At 43.1% G+C, this 17760-nt stretch overlaps 1 protein-coding gene and 1 pseudogene across 1 annotated transcript; one reads left to right on the plus strand and one right to left on the minus strand.

Moving 5' to 3' along the window:
• Positions 1-435: 435 nt before the first annotated feature.
• On the plus strand, positions 436-1763 carry LOC123732465 (zymogen granule membrane protein 16-like; annotated as a pseudogene).
• A 12155-nt stretch (positions 1764-13918) lies between these two features.
• On the minus strand, positions 13919-16078 carry LOC123732466 (CKLF-like MARVEL transmembrane domain-containing protein 8). Its single transcript, XM_045711643.1, has 3 exons — positions 15949-16078; positions 14741-14860; positions 13919-14480 (listed from the first exon to the last, which is right to left on the minus strand). Exons 1-3 carry the CDS (start codon positions 16048-16050, stop codon positions 14454-14456), a joined length of 249 nt encoding a protein of 82 aa, XP_045567599.1. The 5' UTR covers positions 16051-16078; the 3' UTR covers positions 13919-14453.
• Positions 16079-17760: the final 1682 nt, after the last annotated feature.

Here is a 17760-nt window from a genome sequence, read left to right on the forward strand (position 1 = left end):
CATTTTTTATCTCATCTGCCCCTCTAGAACTAAATGTAGTGAAACAAATATTTATACACATTGTGGCCCTTTTGCCACTAAATTTAAATTCAATGATCTGACATTAATTTGAATGTGACAGTAGCTTAGCACTACAAGAGTGATTGTAGTAGAACAAGAGTAGTTTCACGTTTTTAGAGCTGTTTTATAACATTTCACATTCAAGAATGGTTTGTTGTTTGTTATGTCACATTTCACAATTCAAAAAGGTTATTTTCTTCTCCCTCCTAGGAAACACTGGTTGACCTGACAGGTAAAATGACTTAGTTGTTTTGACAAACTACTATGGAAAACATTAACTACATTTTTTCAAGTTTTACCATTTAAAGTGAAACGGAGTGAGAGTAAAATTGACTGAAATTAAAGGTCTTAAGTATTGACACCTCACTTTTGCAGAATGTTCTCAATCCTGTTTGTCACAGTGTTCTTGGATAGCTGCTTGGCAATGCGTGAGTAATAAAAATTAAATTCTGAATTATAATTATTAAATAATAGCTTTTATGCTTTCACCAACTTGTCTTTTCAATTAGACTTAGGAGTTCTTTTTGAGACAAAAGCTGATGGATTAAATCATTGCAGAATGTACTTTAGTTAATTAATCTGCACTTTATTCATAATGTAAAGATCTTTCAGAAATGTGTTGGTAAAATTAAAAGGATGTATATATAAATATGTATTATTAATATAGTAAATATAGTAAACATATTGCCCATGTTATTTTAGCCATCAAAGATCCGTACTCGTATTCCTCTGCGGTGGGTCAGGGAGGTGGCACCCCATTTGCTTCCTACGGTGAGGGACGCATCACAGGAGTCAGAGTGTGGGAGACCAACAACAACAACTACTACTACTACTACTACTACTACTACTACTACTACTACTACTACTACTACAACAGCATCGCCTACATCAGCGGGTGAGCAGACCCTGACCCATGAACAGGCACCACTGACTCAGTCCAACTACACGACCCAAAACACACCACTGACTCAGTACAACTACACTACCCAACAGACACCACTGTCTCAGTCCAACTACACTACCCAACAGACACCACTGACTCAGTCAAACCACACCACCCAACAGACACCATGACTCAGTCCAACTACACTACCCAACAGACACCATGACTCAGTCCAACTACACTACCCAACAGACACCACTGACTCAGTCCAACTACACTACCTAACAGACTCTTCTTTCTTTCTGTATTTATTTATTTGTTGTGTTTATTACATATTCAGTACATGACCAAACAATAGTGTTATCGTATCTAACCCAGAGTACAATGTAAAATGTCATTCCTTGATATTCTCTGACGCTACCTGCTCTCTCGGTCTGAATGTGCCTTATCAAAACACAACCAACGTGAAAAGCTTCCTCTGTTTTAGGTTCCAGCTGAGATACGGCTACACCTGGTCCCCTGTGTTTGGTCGTGAAGGGGTGAAAAGCAGGAGATGGAGCTGTTTAATGATGAGGTCATCGTCAAGGTGTCTGGGAAGTACAACCCAGCAGACTACATCTGCTACCTGGTGTTAAGCACCAACATGGGGCGCACTCTGTCGGCCGGCCTGCCCAACCAAGTCTCCTTCAACTTCTACCCAGCCAACATGGGCAATGAGCTGAGGCTGCTCAGCGGTCACTTCAACGGTGCTGGGATCACCTCCATCGGAGCCTACTGGGGATTGGTGTACATGGAAGGGGCTGTAAATGTCACGTCCTGACCAGTATAAGGGTTATTGTAGTTTGGTCAAGACGTGGCAGAGGGTATTTGTTTTGTGGTTCGGGCGGTGGTTTATTTAGTAGGGCGTTTGATTTATTATTTCCGGGTTTTGGGGTAATGTTCTATGTTTGTATTTCTATGTGGTCTCTGGTCTTTTGTATTTCTATGTCTGGTTTATTGGGGTTGGACTCTCAATTGGGGTTGGACTCTCAATTTCTCGTTGCCTCTGATTGGGAGTCCTATATATGGGTATGTGTTTGGTTTAGTGTTTGTGGGAGATTGTTTCTTGTTTTGCCTGTGTGAGCCTGACAAGATTGTTTTGTTGTTCGTGAGTTCTTTCTTAATTTTGTTATTTTGGTGTTCGCTTTATTTATAAATAAATACAAGATGAGCATCCACATTCCTGCTGCGTTTTGGTCCTCCATTCCCGACGACAACCGTTACAGAATCTCCCACCACAAATGGACCAAGCAGCGGAGTAAGGAGCAAGGGGAATTCAATATGGACTGGCGGGAGAAATGGACGTGGGAGCAGATTCTGGCCGGAGAGGGCCCATGGAGGAAGTCTGGTGAGGACCGGGAACGCTACCGGGGAACACGACTGGCGTTTAAGCCCGAGAGGCAGCCCCAATAAAAAAATTTGGGGGCACATGGGTAGTTTGGCTGGACGAGGTTTGAGCCCCAGGCCAAATCCCCGTACCTTTCTGGGCAACCAGTGAATGGACAGGTCCCGTGCTTCGGGGTAATGGGTACTGTGGCGAGACCAAGTATTTTTAGGCCGGTACGCGCAATACCAGCACCCCGCATTTGCCAGGAGGAAGTGGGCATCCAGCCAGTAAGAGCAATGCCAGTTCTGCGCTCGAGACCGCCAGTACGCCTCTGCGGTCCAGTGCGTCAGCCCAGTCCGACTAGTCCTGTTCCCGCTCCCGCACTAGCCCTGAGGTGCGTGTTCCCAAGCTGATACCTCCAGTACCAGCACCACGCATCAGGCTTCCAGTGCGTCAACCCAGTCCGACTCGTCCTGTTCCCGCTCCCGCACTAGCCCTGAGGTGCGTGTTCCCAGGCTGATACCTCCAGTACCAGCATCACGCATCAGGCTTCCAGTGCGTCAACCCAGTCCGTCTCGGCCTGTTCCCGTTCCCGTTCCCCGCACTAGCCCTGAGGTGCGTGTTCCCAGGCTGATACCTCCAGTACCAGCACCACGCATCAGGCTTCCAGTGCGTCAGCCCAGTCCGACTCGTCCTGTTCCCGCTCCCGCACTAGCCCTGAGGTGCGTGTTCCCAGGCTGATACCTCCAGTACCAGCATCACGCATCAGGCTTCCAGTGCGTCAACCCAGTCCGACTCGGCCTGTTCCCGTTCCCGTTCCCCGCACTAGCCCTGAGGTGCGTGTTCCCAGGCTGATACCTCCAGTACCAGCACCACGCATCAGGCTTCCAGTGCGTCAGCCCAGTCCGACTCGTCCTGTTCCCGCTCCCGCACTAGCCCTGAGGTGCGTGTTCCCAGGCTGATACCTCCAGTACCAGCACCACGCATCAGGCTTCCAGTGCGTCAACCCAGTCCGACTCGGCCTGTTCCCGCTCCCCGCACTAGCCCTGAGGTGCGTGTCCCCAGACTGGCACATCCAGTACCAGTACCACGCATCAGGCTTCCAGTGCGTCAGCCCAGCCTCGAGAGTTCGGCAATAGTGTGCGGTCCAGAGTATCCGGCAACAGTGTGCGGTCCAGAGTATCCGGCAACAGTGTGCGGTCCAGAGTATCCGGCAACAGTGTGCGGTCCAAAGTATCCGGCAACAGTGTGCGGTCCAGAGTATCCGGCACCAGTGTGCGGTCCAGAGTATCCGGCACCAGTGTGCGGTCCGGAGTATCCGGCAACAGTGTCTAGTCCGGAACCGAGGGAGACTGCCTGTGACCCGGAACCGAGGGAGTCTGCCTGCGACCCGGAACCGAAGGGGTCTGCCTGCGACCCGGAACCGAAGGGGTCTGCCTGCGACCCGGAACCGAAGGGGTCTGCCTGCGACCCGGAACCGAAGGGGTCTGCCTGCGACCCGGAACCAAAGGGGTCTGCCTGCGACCCGGAACCAAAGGGGTCTGCCTGTGACCCAGAACCGGGTGAGTCTGCCTATGACCCGGAACCAAGGGAGTCTATCAGCAACCCGGAACTGAGTAAGTCTATTGACGATCCAGAACTAAATATGAGTAACGGTGTATCAAATAAGTCTGCCTACAGTGTGGAACGGAAGAGGTCTGCCTACGATCTGGAACGAGGGGAGTCTGCCTACGGCCCGAAACTGATCAAGTCTGTCTGCATTCTGGAGGACAGTAGGCCGGAGCCAGAACCACCTCCTGTATAGGTGGGTTGGGGAGGGGGTGTAACACAAATGCCATCGGTGACGGCAGCCACCCTCCCTTCCCTCCCTTTAGTTTAGGGGGGATTTTTTTGTTGTTGTTTTAAAAAAAAAATATTTATGAGGTGCATCTGGGGTCTGCACCTTTAGGGGGAGTACTGTCACGTCCTGACCAGTATAAGGGTTGTTGTAGTTTGGTCAGGACGTGGCAGAGGGTATTTGTTTTGTGGTTCGGGGTGGTGGTTTATTTAGTAGGGCGTTTGATTTATTATTTCCGGGTTTTGGGGTAATGTTCTATGTTTGTATTTCTGTGGTCTCTGGTCTTTTGTATTTCTATGTCTGGTTTATTGGGGTTGGACTCTCAATTGGGGTTGGACTCTCAATTTCTCGTTGCCTCTGATTGGGAGTCCTATATATGGGTATGTGTTTGGTTTAGTGTTTGTGGGAGATTGTTTCTTGTTTTGCCTGTGTGAGCCTGACAAGACTGTTTTGTTGTTCGTGAGTTCTTTCTTCATTTTGTTATTTTGGTGTTTGCTTTATTTATAAATAAATACAAGATGAGCATCCACATTCCTGCTGCGTTTTGGTCCTCCATTCCCGACGACAACCGTTAAAGTAAACAGTACTCTGGAAAGTACGGGGAAACAGTACCTCCTCTTAATTGAAAAAAAGTATCTCTTGCTCTTTGGTATGGTGTCCCAGATACAGATTAAGCCTAGTCCTGAACTAGTTACTTTCAATGGAGATTCTCCATTCAACATGATTTTTAGTCCAGGAGTAACTTAATCTGGGTCCAGGAAACTGACCCTATATGTTTGGACGGATGATTGACATAGACGCTGACAGAACTGTTTTTCATATCACTATCTGATGGGTGCTTCATGAGAATTTAAACTGAATGAATTTGAATGTTTAGAATATTTTGGAAGAATTTGAGGTGATCCCTGAATTGAAGCAGTACAAAAATACTTCTAAACATTCAAATTCATTCAGTTTATATTCCCATGAAGCGCCCATCAGATAGGAATATTAAAACAGTCCTGCCAGTGTGGGTCACAGACCACATGCTTTGTTACATATCATTTGAGGTTATCACAATTTATCACAATAAATGAAAGAATAATATGGGATTTAAATGATTAATTATATATTTGATTAATTGAACAATAAAATATTATGGGGAGATAATAGCGTCTCAGGGTACTTTACGTTCATTATTTTATACACGCTGCATTTGTTATTTGTTGTTTCTTCTTATAGACGTTTTAATAAAAAGCATATCATTAATCATATTTCATTGTATTCCTTTTGATAAGAAAATACATATAGTAGTGGCCAAAAGCTACAATAAGCTAATCTTAACAAACCCTACCTCAATGGTGTCAATAAGGAACTACATTTATAACTGCAAGACAGTTAAAACGCTTATCCAATAGTGATGAAGGAGAAAAAAATCAATAGTTACATATCGGGATTTTATTTTCCACGATATATCATGTCGTATCGCACAACAATATCGCACTATTATGTTTGTGCTAGTTGGCTGTCTCTGCACGAAAACTCTTATTTTCCTTCATAGACTGTTCTTCATTTTCATTTTAAATATAAAGCACATTTTTGGGGGGCAATTTCCATTACTTTCTCATGCTTTCTAGTCTCTCTGCCACAGACATATAGTGAGCAATATGTTTGGAACATCGTATCACAATAAAATCACAGTGTAGAATCGTAATACATGTAGAATCATGAGAATCGTAATACATATCATATCGTCACCTAAGTATTGTGATAATATCGTATCGTGAGGTCCCTGGCAATTCTCAGAGCTACTATCCAACACACCCATAATGTCTGGAACGTATATCTGCTTTACCCATTCATAACATCAAACATTTTGTCTATGAAGTCTGCTCTCCTTCTAGCCTGGCATTGCATGACAAGCTGCATAGTGTTTTAGTTAAAGCTACAGTCTGAGATTTGGGAAGCTGTTCAATGTTCAGCTGTATACCAAAACAAGTGGTGGGGAGGGACACCACTTTGTGGCGAATCACAGACTGTGTGGTTGGTCTAGATTAGACAGTTTGATAGATGGGGTTTATACAGTATATGAATGTTTCAACAGTCAAAGCTTCTTAACTAGTTTTGGTGAGATAAAAAACATTTCCTAATTTCATTCTATTGTCTTTGTTTTACAGAATAAGTCTTAGTCCCAGTAAATTCAAGTTAATTTGAGGAACAGCCACCGATTTAAAATGGGGCAAAAATTATATTGATTCTTTCTATTTGCATTTAGTGTAATGTGGATGATACTGCAATGGGATGGCTGCAAATCTTAAAGAAATGATGTGATTTTTTAAAAATATAGTTGCTAAACCATGAACAATGCTACATTATAGCTTAATCAATGAGCCTAAAATGTTAGCTTGACTACTGCTTCCCTACTGTATATTCAGACCAGAATCACTAAATAATCTGAGTAAATGTATCCCCCTGTATTGAACCCTCAAGGCACCACAAAGCAAAACCTGGGCAGCATTTCAAATGATGTACAGTAGGTGTTTTTGAAGTTTTCATTGTATTTACACTGAACAACAACAAAAAAACACATGTAAAGTGTTGGTCCCATGTTTTCCAGAAACTTTCCACAGACACAAAAGCTTATTTCTCAAATTTGTTTTGTTTACATTGGTTAGTGAGCATTCATCCTTTGCCAAGACAGGTGTGGCATTTCAAGAAGCTGATTAAACAGCATGATCATTACACAGGTGCACCTTGCACTGGGGACAATAAAAGGCCACTCTAAAATGTGCAGTTTTGTCACACAACACATTGCAACAGATGTCTCAAGTTTTGAGGAGAGTGCAATTGGCATGCTGACTGCATGAATGTCCATGTGCGCTGTTGCCAGAGAAGTTAATTTCTCTACCATAACCGCCTCCAACGTCATTTTAAAGAATTTGGCAGTACTTCCATAACCGCAGACCACATGTAACCACGCCAGCCCAGGACCTCCACATCTGGCTTCTTCCCCTGCGGGATCGTCTGAGACCAGCCACCCAGATAGGTGATGGAACTGTGGGTTTGCACAACCAAATAATTTCTGCACAAACTTTCAGAAACCGTCTCAGGGAAGCTCATCTGCGTGCTCATCGTTCTCACCAGGGTCTTGACCTGACTGCACTTTGGCGTCGTAACCGACTTCAGTGGGCAAATGCTCACCTTCGATGGCCACAGGCACGCTGGAGAAGTGTGATCTTCATGGATTAATCTCAGTTTCAACTATACCGGCCAGATGGAGACAGCGTGTATGATGTTGTGTGGATGAGTGGTGAACAGAGTGCTGCATGGTGGCAGTGGGGTTATGGTATGGGCAGGCATAAGCGGACAACAAACACAATTCCATTTTTATCAATGGCAATTTGAATGCACAGATATACCGTGACGAGATCCTGAGGACCATTTTTGTGCCATTCATCCACCGCCTTCAGCTCATGTTTCAGCATGATAATGCACGGCCCCATGTCGCAAGGATCTGTACACAATTCCTGGAAGCTGAAAATGTCCTAGTTCTTCCATGGTCTGCATACTCATCAGACATGTCACCCATTAAGCATGTTTGGAATGCTCTGGACCGGTGTGTACAACAGCGTGTTCCAGTTCCTGCCAATATCCAGAAACTTCACACAGACATTGAAGAGGAGTGGGACAACATTCCACAGGGCACAATCAACGGCCAGATCAACTCTATGCGAAGGAGATGTGTCGCGCAGCATGAGGCAAATGGTGGTCACACCAGATACTGACTGGTTTTCTGATATCCACCCCTACTTTTTTTACGTATTTGTGACCAACAGATGCATATCTGTATTCCCAGTCATGTAAAATCCATAGATTAGGGTCTAATTTATTTATTTAAATTGACTGAATTCCTTATATGAACTGTAACTCTGTAAAATCTTCTAAATTGTTGCATGTTGCATTTATATTTTTGTTCAGTGTAGCTGACTCAAAGCTAGCTAAACAATGAACCATAATCCCAACTCATGACGTTACTACCTTGCATGAATCTGCAGGTAGCTAACCAACCAGGTTCAATGTTTGCTAGCCAAGCAAATGGCTCTGAGATACAAATAATAAGATCATACATGTAATGTAAGCTAGCTAGCCAGCCAGCTAACATTAGCTAGCTAACAGTACACTTTAACTTGAAATTAAACCACATTCTTACCCATATACACGGACGCGTCTCCTGTCATGGATGCCATGGTTGCCCTAAATTTGAAGATGTAATCCAGAGATAGGTGTTTTCTCCATCACCTTGGCTATCATACTCGAATTCCACTTAACTCAGTCCTCCAGAAAGGGGAGAGCAACACGTATGCAGTTTTACTACGCGATACTTGAAAAGAAAAAGCTGCGTTAGACAGGATTACCAACACTTTAATCCAAGATGGCGTAGCAGTCAGACGTCTTTGTCCTTCGTCTTGTCGTGTCCCATGTATATATTTACATCTTTTCTTCGCATATCTTTTTATTTATTTTTTTCTAAAAACTCAACCTCAAAACAGTCTCCTGCAACCCGCCTCAACAATTTAAAAAGAAATTGGATTATTTACCTCAAATCTGAAATCCACAACAGAAGCTAGCCAGAGGTTAGCCAGAGGTTGGCCAGTTCACTAACGTTGGAGTTCAGCTAGCCACGGTTGACGGTCATCGGCTATCCCTTAGCCCGAAAAGCTATCGCCAGCTTTGTACAGCGAGACTCAGACCAGAGCATACCGGACCTATTTTCTCTCCATGTCCCTGGATTTCTACCGCAGGCTCTGGACATTTACACCTGGACCTTGCAGCTAGCTAGCTGCTACCCAAGTGACTGTTGGCTAACGTCGGTCCCGGAGCTAACATCAATTATTCCGGAGCTAGCCAGCTGAAGAGTTCCATCAGCTACTCCTGGGCTACAATCACCTATCCGGACCCGTTTTACTGCCGATGCGGAGCCCCATCGGGCCTTCAGGACTGGACTACCGGCGTTATCTGCCCGAAGGAGTTATCCAACTGGCCCCTCCGTCGCAACGTAACCTGAACGCCCATCTGCGGCCTGCTAACCGTTAGCTGTCTTATCGTCTGCTATCTGAATAGGTCTATCGGACAATTTTCTTGGGCCACTATAACTATAACTATTTTGCCAATTGGACTGGTCCCCCCTACCACACGGAACCCCACTAATCTACAGACGGAAACGCACGAGGTGGCTAAAAACAGACCTCCCTCCATCTTCTGCGAGCTTGCTACCTATGACCCGGCTAGCTGTCTGAATCTCACGGGACCCTTATGATCACTCGGCTAAGCATGCCTCTCCTTAATGTCAATATGCCTTGTCCATTGCTGTTCTGGATAGTGTTTATTGGCTTATTTCACTGTAGAGCCTCTAGCCCTGCTCACTATACCTTATCCAACCTTTCAGTTCCACCACCCACACATGCTATGACATATTCTGGTTTCAATGATGTTTCTAGAGACAATATCTCTCTCATTCTCACTCAATGCCTAGGTTTACCTCCACTGTATTCACATTCTACCATACCTTTGTCTGTACATTATACCTTGAAGCTATTTTATCGCCCCCAGAAACCTGCTCCTTTTACTCTCTATTCTGGACGTCATAGACGACCAATTCTCATAGCTTTTAGCCGTACCCTTATCCTACTCCTCCTCTGTTCATCTGGTGATGTAGAGGTGAATCCAGTCCCTACAGTGCCTAGCTCCACTCCTATTCCCCAGGCGCTCTCTTTTGATGACTTCTGTAACCGTAATAGCCTTGGTTTCATGCATGTTAACATTAGAAGCCTTCTTCCTAAGTTTGTTTTATTCACTGCTTTAGCACACTCTGCCAACCCGGATGTCCTAGCCGTGTCTGAATCCTGGCTTAGGAAGTCCACCAAAAACTCTGAAATCTTCATCCCTAACTACAACTTTTTCAGACAATATAGAACGGCCAAAGGGGGCGGTGTTGCAATCTACTGCAGAGATAGCCTGCAGAGTTCTGTCCTACTATCCAGGTCTGTACCCAAACAATTTGAACTTCTACTTTTAAAAATCCATCGCTCTAAAAACAAGTCTCTCACGGTTGCCGCCTGCTATATACCACACTCTGCCCCCAGCTGTGCTCTGGACACCATATGTGAACTGATTGCCCCCATCTATCTTCAGAGCTCGTGCTGCTAGGTGACCTAAACTGGGACATGCTTAATACCCCAGCCATCCTACAATCTAAGCTTGATGCCCTCAATCTCACACAAATGATCAATGAACCTACCAGGTACCACCCCAAAGCCGTAAACACGGGCACCCTCATAGATATCATCCTAACCAACTTGCCCTCTAATTACACCTCTGCTGTTTTCAACCAAGATCTAAGCGATCACTGCCTCATTGCATGCATCCGTAATGGGTCAGCGGTCAAACGACCTCCACTCATCACTGTCAAACGCTCCCTGAAATATTTCAGCGAGAAAGCCTTTTTAATCGACCTGGCCCGGGTATCCTGGAAGGATATTGACCTCATCCCGTCAGTAGAGGATGCCTGGTTATTTTTTTTAAATGCCTTCCTTACCATCTGAAATAAGCATGCCCCATTCAAGAAATTTAGAACCAGGAACAGAGATAACCCTTGGTTCTCTCCAGACCTGACTGCCCTTAACCAACACAAAAACATCCTGTGGCGTTCTGCATTAGCATTGAACAGCCCCCGTGATATGCAACTTTTCAGGGAAGTTAGAAACCAATATACACAGGCAGTTAGAAAAGCCAAGGCTAGCTTTTCCAAGCAGAAATTAGCTTCCTCCAACACAAACTCAAAAAAGTTCTGGGACACTGTAAAGTCCATGGAGAATAAGAACACCTCCTCCCAGCTGCCCACTGCACTGAGGATAGGAAACTCTGTCACCTCCGATAAATCCACTATAATTGAGAATTACAATAAGCATTTTTCTACGGCTGGCCATGCTTTCCACCTGGCTACCCCTACCGTGGTCAACAGCACTGCACCCCCCACAGCAACTCGCCCAAGCCTTCCCCATTTATCCTTCTCCCAAATCCAGTCAGCTGATGTTCTGAAAGAGCTGCAAAATCTGGACCCCTACAAATCAGCTGGGCTAGACAATCTGGACCCTTTCTTTCTAAAATTATCTGCCGAAATTGTTGCAACCCCTATTACTAGCCTGTTCAACCTCTCTTTTGTGTCGTCTGAGATTCCCAAAGATTGGAAAGCAGCTGCTGTCATCCCCCTCTTCAAAGGGGAAATACTCTTGACCCAAACTGCTACAGACCTATATCTATCCTACCCTGCCTTTCTAAGGTCTTCGAAAGCCAAGTCAACAAACAAATTACCGACCATTTTGAATCCCACCGCACCTTCTCCGCTATGCAATCTGGTTTCAGAGCTGGTCATGGGTGCACCTCAGCCACGCTCAAGGTCCTAAACGATATCGTAACCGCCATCGATAAGAAACAATACTATGCTACCATATTCATTGACCTGGCCAAGGCTTTCGACTCTGTTAATCACCACAACCTCATCGGCAGACTCAATAGCCTTGGTTTCTCAAATGATTGCCTCGCCTGGTTCACCAACTACTTCTCTGATAGAGTTCATTGTGTCAAATCGGATGGCCTGTTGTCCGGTCCTCTGGCAGTCTCTATGGGGGTGCCACAGGGTTCAATTCTTGGGCCAACTCTTTTCTCTGTATACATCAATGATGTCGCTCTTGCTGCTGGTGAGTCTCTGATCCACCTCGACGCATTCTGTATACTTCTGGCCCTTCTTTGGACACTGCGTTAACCTGTTATGGCAAGGGGGCAGTATTTTCACGGCTGGATAAAAAACATACCCGATTTAATCTGGTTACCACTCCTACCCAGTAACTAGAATATGCATATACTTATTACATATGGATAGAAAACACTCCAAAGTTTCTAAAACTGTTTGAATGGTGTCTGTGAGTATAACAGAACTCATTTGGCAGGCAAAAAACCTGACAAGGTTTCAGGCAGGAAGTGGCCTGTCTGACAAGGTGTCGTTCTTCTTGTCTCTGTTTATTGAAGAGTGAGGATCTTAGCTGTCCCGTGACACTTCCTACGGCTGCCATAGGGTCTCAGAAGGCGGTAAAAAGCTGAATCGTGGCTTTGCAGGCTCTGGCTGAAACAAAGTAGCGCGTTTGGGTAGTGGCTGGTTACAGTACTGTGAGACTCAGGCTCGTGCCCGCGTCGACCGAAAGCTTTGTTTACTTTCCTCAGTTTAGCTAAAAGGAGATTCCTGGTCGGAATATTATCGCTTTTTTACGAGAAAAATGGCATAAAAATGGATTTTAAACAGCGGTTGACATGCTTCGAAGTACGGTAATGGAATATTTAGATTTTTTTGTCACGAATTGCGCCATGCGCGCGACCCTGATTTACCATTTCAGATAGTGTCTGGGACGCACGAACAAAACGTCGCTATTCGGATATAACGATGGATTATTTTGGACCAAACCAACATTTGTTATTGAAGTAGCAGTCCTGGGAGTGCATTCTGATGAAGTCAACAAAAGGTAATGAAACTTTTATAATAGTAAAGCTGATATTGGTGAGTGCTAAACTTGCCGGGTGTCTAAATAACTAGCCCGTGATGCCTGGGATATGTACTTAGAATATTGCAAAATGTGCTTTCACCAAAAAGCTATTTTAAAATCGGACATATCGAGTGCATAGAGGAGGTCTGTATCTATAATTCTTAAAATAATTGTTATACTTTTTGTGAACGTTTATCGTGAGTAATTTAGTAAAATGTTAGCGAATTCCCCGGAAGTTTGCTAGTTCTGAACGTCACATGCTAATGTAAAAAGCTGTTTTTTTATATAAATATGAACTTGATTGAACAAAACATGCATGTATTGTATAACATAATGTCCTAGGGTTGTCATCTGATGAAGATCATCAAAGGTTAGTGTTGCATTTAGCTGTCTTCTAGGTTTTTGTGACATTATATGCTAGCTTGAAAAATGGGTGTCTGATTATTTCTGGCTTGGTACTCTGCTGACATAATCTAATGTTTTGCTTTCGTTGTAAAGCCTTTTTGAAATCGGACAGTGTGGTTAGATAAAGGAGAGTCTTATCTTTAAAATGCTGTGAAATAGTCATATGTTTGAAAAATGGAAGTTTTTGTATTTTAGAGGAGTTTGTATTTCGCGCCACGCCCATCATTGGATAATGGAGCAGGTGTTCCGCTAGCGGAACGTCTAGATGTAAGAGGTTAACAACCCTCCAGACGAGCTTCAATGCCATACAACTCTCCTTCCGTGGCCTCCAACTGCTCTTAAATACAAGTAAAACTAAATGCATGCTCTTCAACCGATATCTGCCCGCACCTGCCCGCCCGTCCAGCATCACTACTCTGGACGGTTCTTACTTAGAATATGTGGACAACTACAAATACCTAGGTGTCTGGTTAGACTGTAAGCTCTCCTTCCAGACTTGCCTACCTGGTTAAATAAAGGTGAAGTAAATAAAAATAAACATACTGACCAGCTCAAATAGACAGACGCGTGCTAAATGGCAGACCAATCCAAACTCATCTCTTGGCATGTCCAGCCCACTCATTATCTCAGCCAATCATGGCTAGCAAGAAGGTTGCTGTCTTTTCTGTGGCTAAACCAACTAGGTTTGTAATTTAACATTTTTATTCGTATTTACAGATGGCATACAAGTTTGTTATTAAGGCACATGAAAGTTCACATGTTCAAGTAGGCATTTCCGCCAAAAACACCTTTTGAAAAAAAGAAATGTCTAATTGAAACGGTACTCCTGTGAAGTACGCCTAGTTTCCTGAAACTGGTCACATAATAATAATCAAAAAGAGAATTGACTGTAATGTTCTTCATACTCCCTGTTTCCTAGCCTTGTATTGTAGCACCATCTAGTGTGGGACAACATTACTGTCCAAACCATTTTAATATTGGAGTTAAAGCTTTGATCTCCAGCTTCAGAACAATAGAATAGCCACTTTATTAGCTTCAGTCATTTTCATCCAAATGTAATTTTTTTTAAAACTCATGAGTGCATAAGAAGTAAAAACACCACTGAGGTTAAGGCTCTGTCATTCCAACAGATGAAACACACCATAACTCCAAAATAACAGAAATATAACAGATTAAATAATAGAGAAATGCATTCCAAAGGGAAGGAGTGGTTGTTGCATTCTTCATGTGTTCCATAATGGATATACTTTAGCTGTCCTTTATGATTGGTTATTGGTCCTCATCCCTTGATCTCCACGATTTAAAACTTAAATATGTACTTCCTGCATATTAGAGAGTGACCAGGAAGGCAAAGAACTGAAAAACAGACGGATGAAACATAAAAATTCAGTACAATACTGGGTATGAGTTGAGTACGCTTAAATGGACCAAATAGATATCATTCTGGATGGTACACAGTGGCATCATACCTCTCTTATCTGACTTGTAGGCATATATTTGTCATTTTAATACTGTATATTTTAATATCGCTCTAATCATAAATCATATTTGTGGTATATATTCACAGTTGGCATGATTTAAATGTCTGTCTGGGAGGTCTGAGGTGGTTTTCTTACTGTGGATGCGACCCAGCAGGTGTAGTTATGGCGCCCCTTAACAGCATGGCTGATTGAGGCTGCGTCCACTGCTGCTGCCACCACATACATCACTGTAGCACTACTGTTGAAGAACAGGCCCTGTAAAACATCACATACATCACTGTAGCACTACTATTGAAGAACAGGCCCTGTAGAACACCACATACATCACTGTAGCACTACTGTTGAAAAACAGGCCCTGTACAACACCACATACATCACTGTAGCACTACTGTTGAAAAACAGGCCCTGTACAACACCACATACATCACTGTAGCACTACTGTTGAAAAACAGGCCCTGTAGAACACCAAATACATCACTGTAGCACTACTGTTGAAAAACAGGCCCTGTAGAACACCACATACATCACTGTAGCACTACTGTTGAAGAACAGGCCCTGTACAACACCACATACATCACTGTAGCACTACTGTTGAAGAACAGACCCTGTACAACACCACTTACATCACTGTAGCACTACTGTTGAAGAACAGGCCCTGTACAACACCACATACATCACTGTAGCACTACTGTTGAAGAACAGGCCCTGTAGAACACCACATACATCACTGTAGCACTACTGTTGAAAAACAGGCCCTGTAGAACACCACATACATCACTGTAGCACTACTGTTGAAAAACAGGCCCTGTAGAACACCACATACATCACTGTAGCACTACTGTTGAAGAACAGGCCCTGTAGAACACCACATACATCACCGTAGCACTACTGTTGAAGAACAGGCCCTGTACAACACCACAAACATCACTGTAGCACTACTGTTGAAGAACAGGCCCTGTACAACACCACATACATCACTGTAGCACTACTGTTGAAGAACAGGCCCTGTAGAACATCACATACATCACTGTAGCACTAGTGTTGAAGAACAGGCCCTGTACAACACCACATACATCACTGTAGCACTACTGTTGAAGAACAGGCCCTGTAGAACATCACATACATCACTGTAGCACTACTGTTGAAAAACAGGCCCTGTAGAATGACAACAACAGGATTCCTGGCTGGCTGGCTCAAATACTGTAGGGAAGTACACATTATAGAATGGCTTCATTTGATCACATTCATAAAGACATGGTCAGGAGCACACAGAAATCTTGGTTAATCTTTTTCCTCTTTCCCCTAAAACCATCAAGGCAGTTAACCCCATTGCTTTTGAGTACCACAGTTGTCCAGGGGACCTGAGGGATCCTGTTGTAAGCCATGGTCAGGTAGATGATGAGGAAGATGACCGTCAGGACCCAGTACAAGATGGCCACAAACATGACCCACCCAAAGGCAGACACACGGAAGTACTCTGCATATTGGCATATGCACAGGATCCAGTGCAGTGTAGAGTGAAAACAGTACAACAGCTATATGATTTTTCATAGTTTTTTTTCTGGAACAGAAATTGACCCCGCCGCTGACTGACACCTATCTTATCTGACAGCATTCTGAAAGAATGTCGTAACACATTGATCATGATAAATCTATAGATGCAGATTGTTATACTGCGTGCTACTGTAAATAATGGGATGTTTTGTCCTCTGTTGCACTGCAAACCTCCCTTCCTGTTATTAAAAGAAAATAATCTTTAATTGGTTGCTTCGTATCACAGGAAAAAAGAATGTCTGGCCTAAGTGGAAGAGGAGACTCTTTTGGTCACATTCTCCTCTGATGCTGGAAGGAAAAGGGACAATAAAACAGACCTTGTTTTTAAGCAACTTCACTTTCCAAAGAAAAATAAAACACTGTACTGAGAACCAATATCTGTCCAAACAGAAAGTAGTCTATATTACAGAAAGTAGTCTATATTACAGGAAGTATCTGATATTACAGAAAGTAGTCTATATTACAGAAGGTAGTCTACATTACAGAAGGTAGTCTACATTACAGAAAGTAGTCTGTATTACAGAAAGTTGTCGATATTACAGGAAGTAGTCAATATTACAGCAGGTAGTCTATGAAACAGGAAGTAGCCTATACTACAGAAAGTAGTCTATATTACAGAAGGTAGTCTATATTACAAAAAGTAGTCTATATTACAGAAAGTTGTCAAAATTACAGGAATTAGTCTATATTACAGAAGGTAGTCTATATTACAAAAAAGTAGCCAATGTTACAGAAAGGAGGATATATTACAGAAAGCAGTCTATATAACAGAAAGTAGTCTATATTTCAGGAAGTAGCTTATATTACAGAAAGTAGTATAAATTACAGAAAGTAGTCTATTTTACAGGAAGTAGTCTATATTACAGAAAGTAGTCTATATTACAGAAAGTAGTCTATTTTACAGGAAGTAGCCTATACTACAGGAAGTAGTCAATATTACAGGAAGTGTCCTATTTTACAGGAAGTGTCCTTTTTTACAGAAAATAGTCTATATTTCAGAAAGTAGCCTGTGTTACAGGAAATAGCCTATATTACAGAAAGTAGCCTATATTACAGGAAGTAGGTTAAAATTATGTTCATTTTCTCCAGTTACATTTCCTTGAACAATGTTAAATAATTGAAACTTCATTCAGTGCAGTGTTCAGTACAATGTCACGTCACCATCTGTGAAAAAAAACATCATACAGGTCATTAGCCTATGCAAAATGTGTATAAAATGCACATAAAATATTAAGGTCGAACAGAATGCTAATCTGTATAAAAGTAATGGGATTCAGCAAATGACAAACTCTTCCCTTTATCAGAACTAATTGTGCCCCTATGATAAGGGTACAATTAGTAATGTGATACAAGGTATGAACAATATAAAATGTCTCATCAAAATCATCATAATGTGTTTCATTTGTTTAATCAACAATGCAGTATTGATTCCCTCCATGAATTCTGATGGCAGCTATTGTGAGAAAGATGGTAAAAGACAATGCCATAGTGATTTCAATAAATGATTATATCGAACTTGGACACAAATATGTTTGTGTTGCAGTTAGGACATCACTCTCTGCAACTGGATCCTGGACTTCCTGGCCGCGTAGACCACAGGC

This window comes from Salmo salar, unplaced genomic scaffold, assembly GCF_905237065.1.
Source record: "Salmo salar unplaced genomic scaffold, Ssal_v3.1, whole genome shotgun sequence".
NCBI classification, from domain to species: Eukaryota; Metazoa; Chordata; class Actinopteri; order Salmoniformes; family Salmonidae; genus Salmo; species Salmo salar.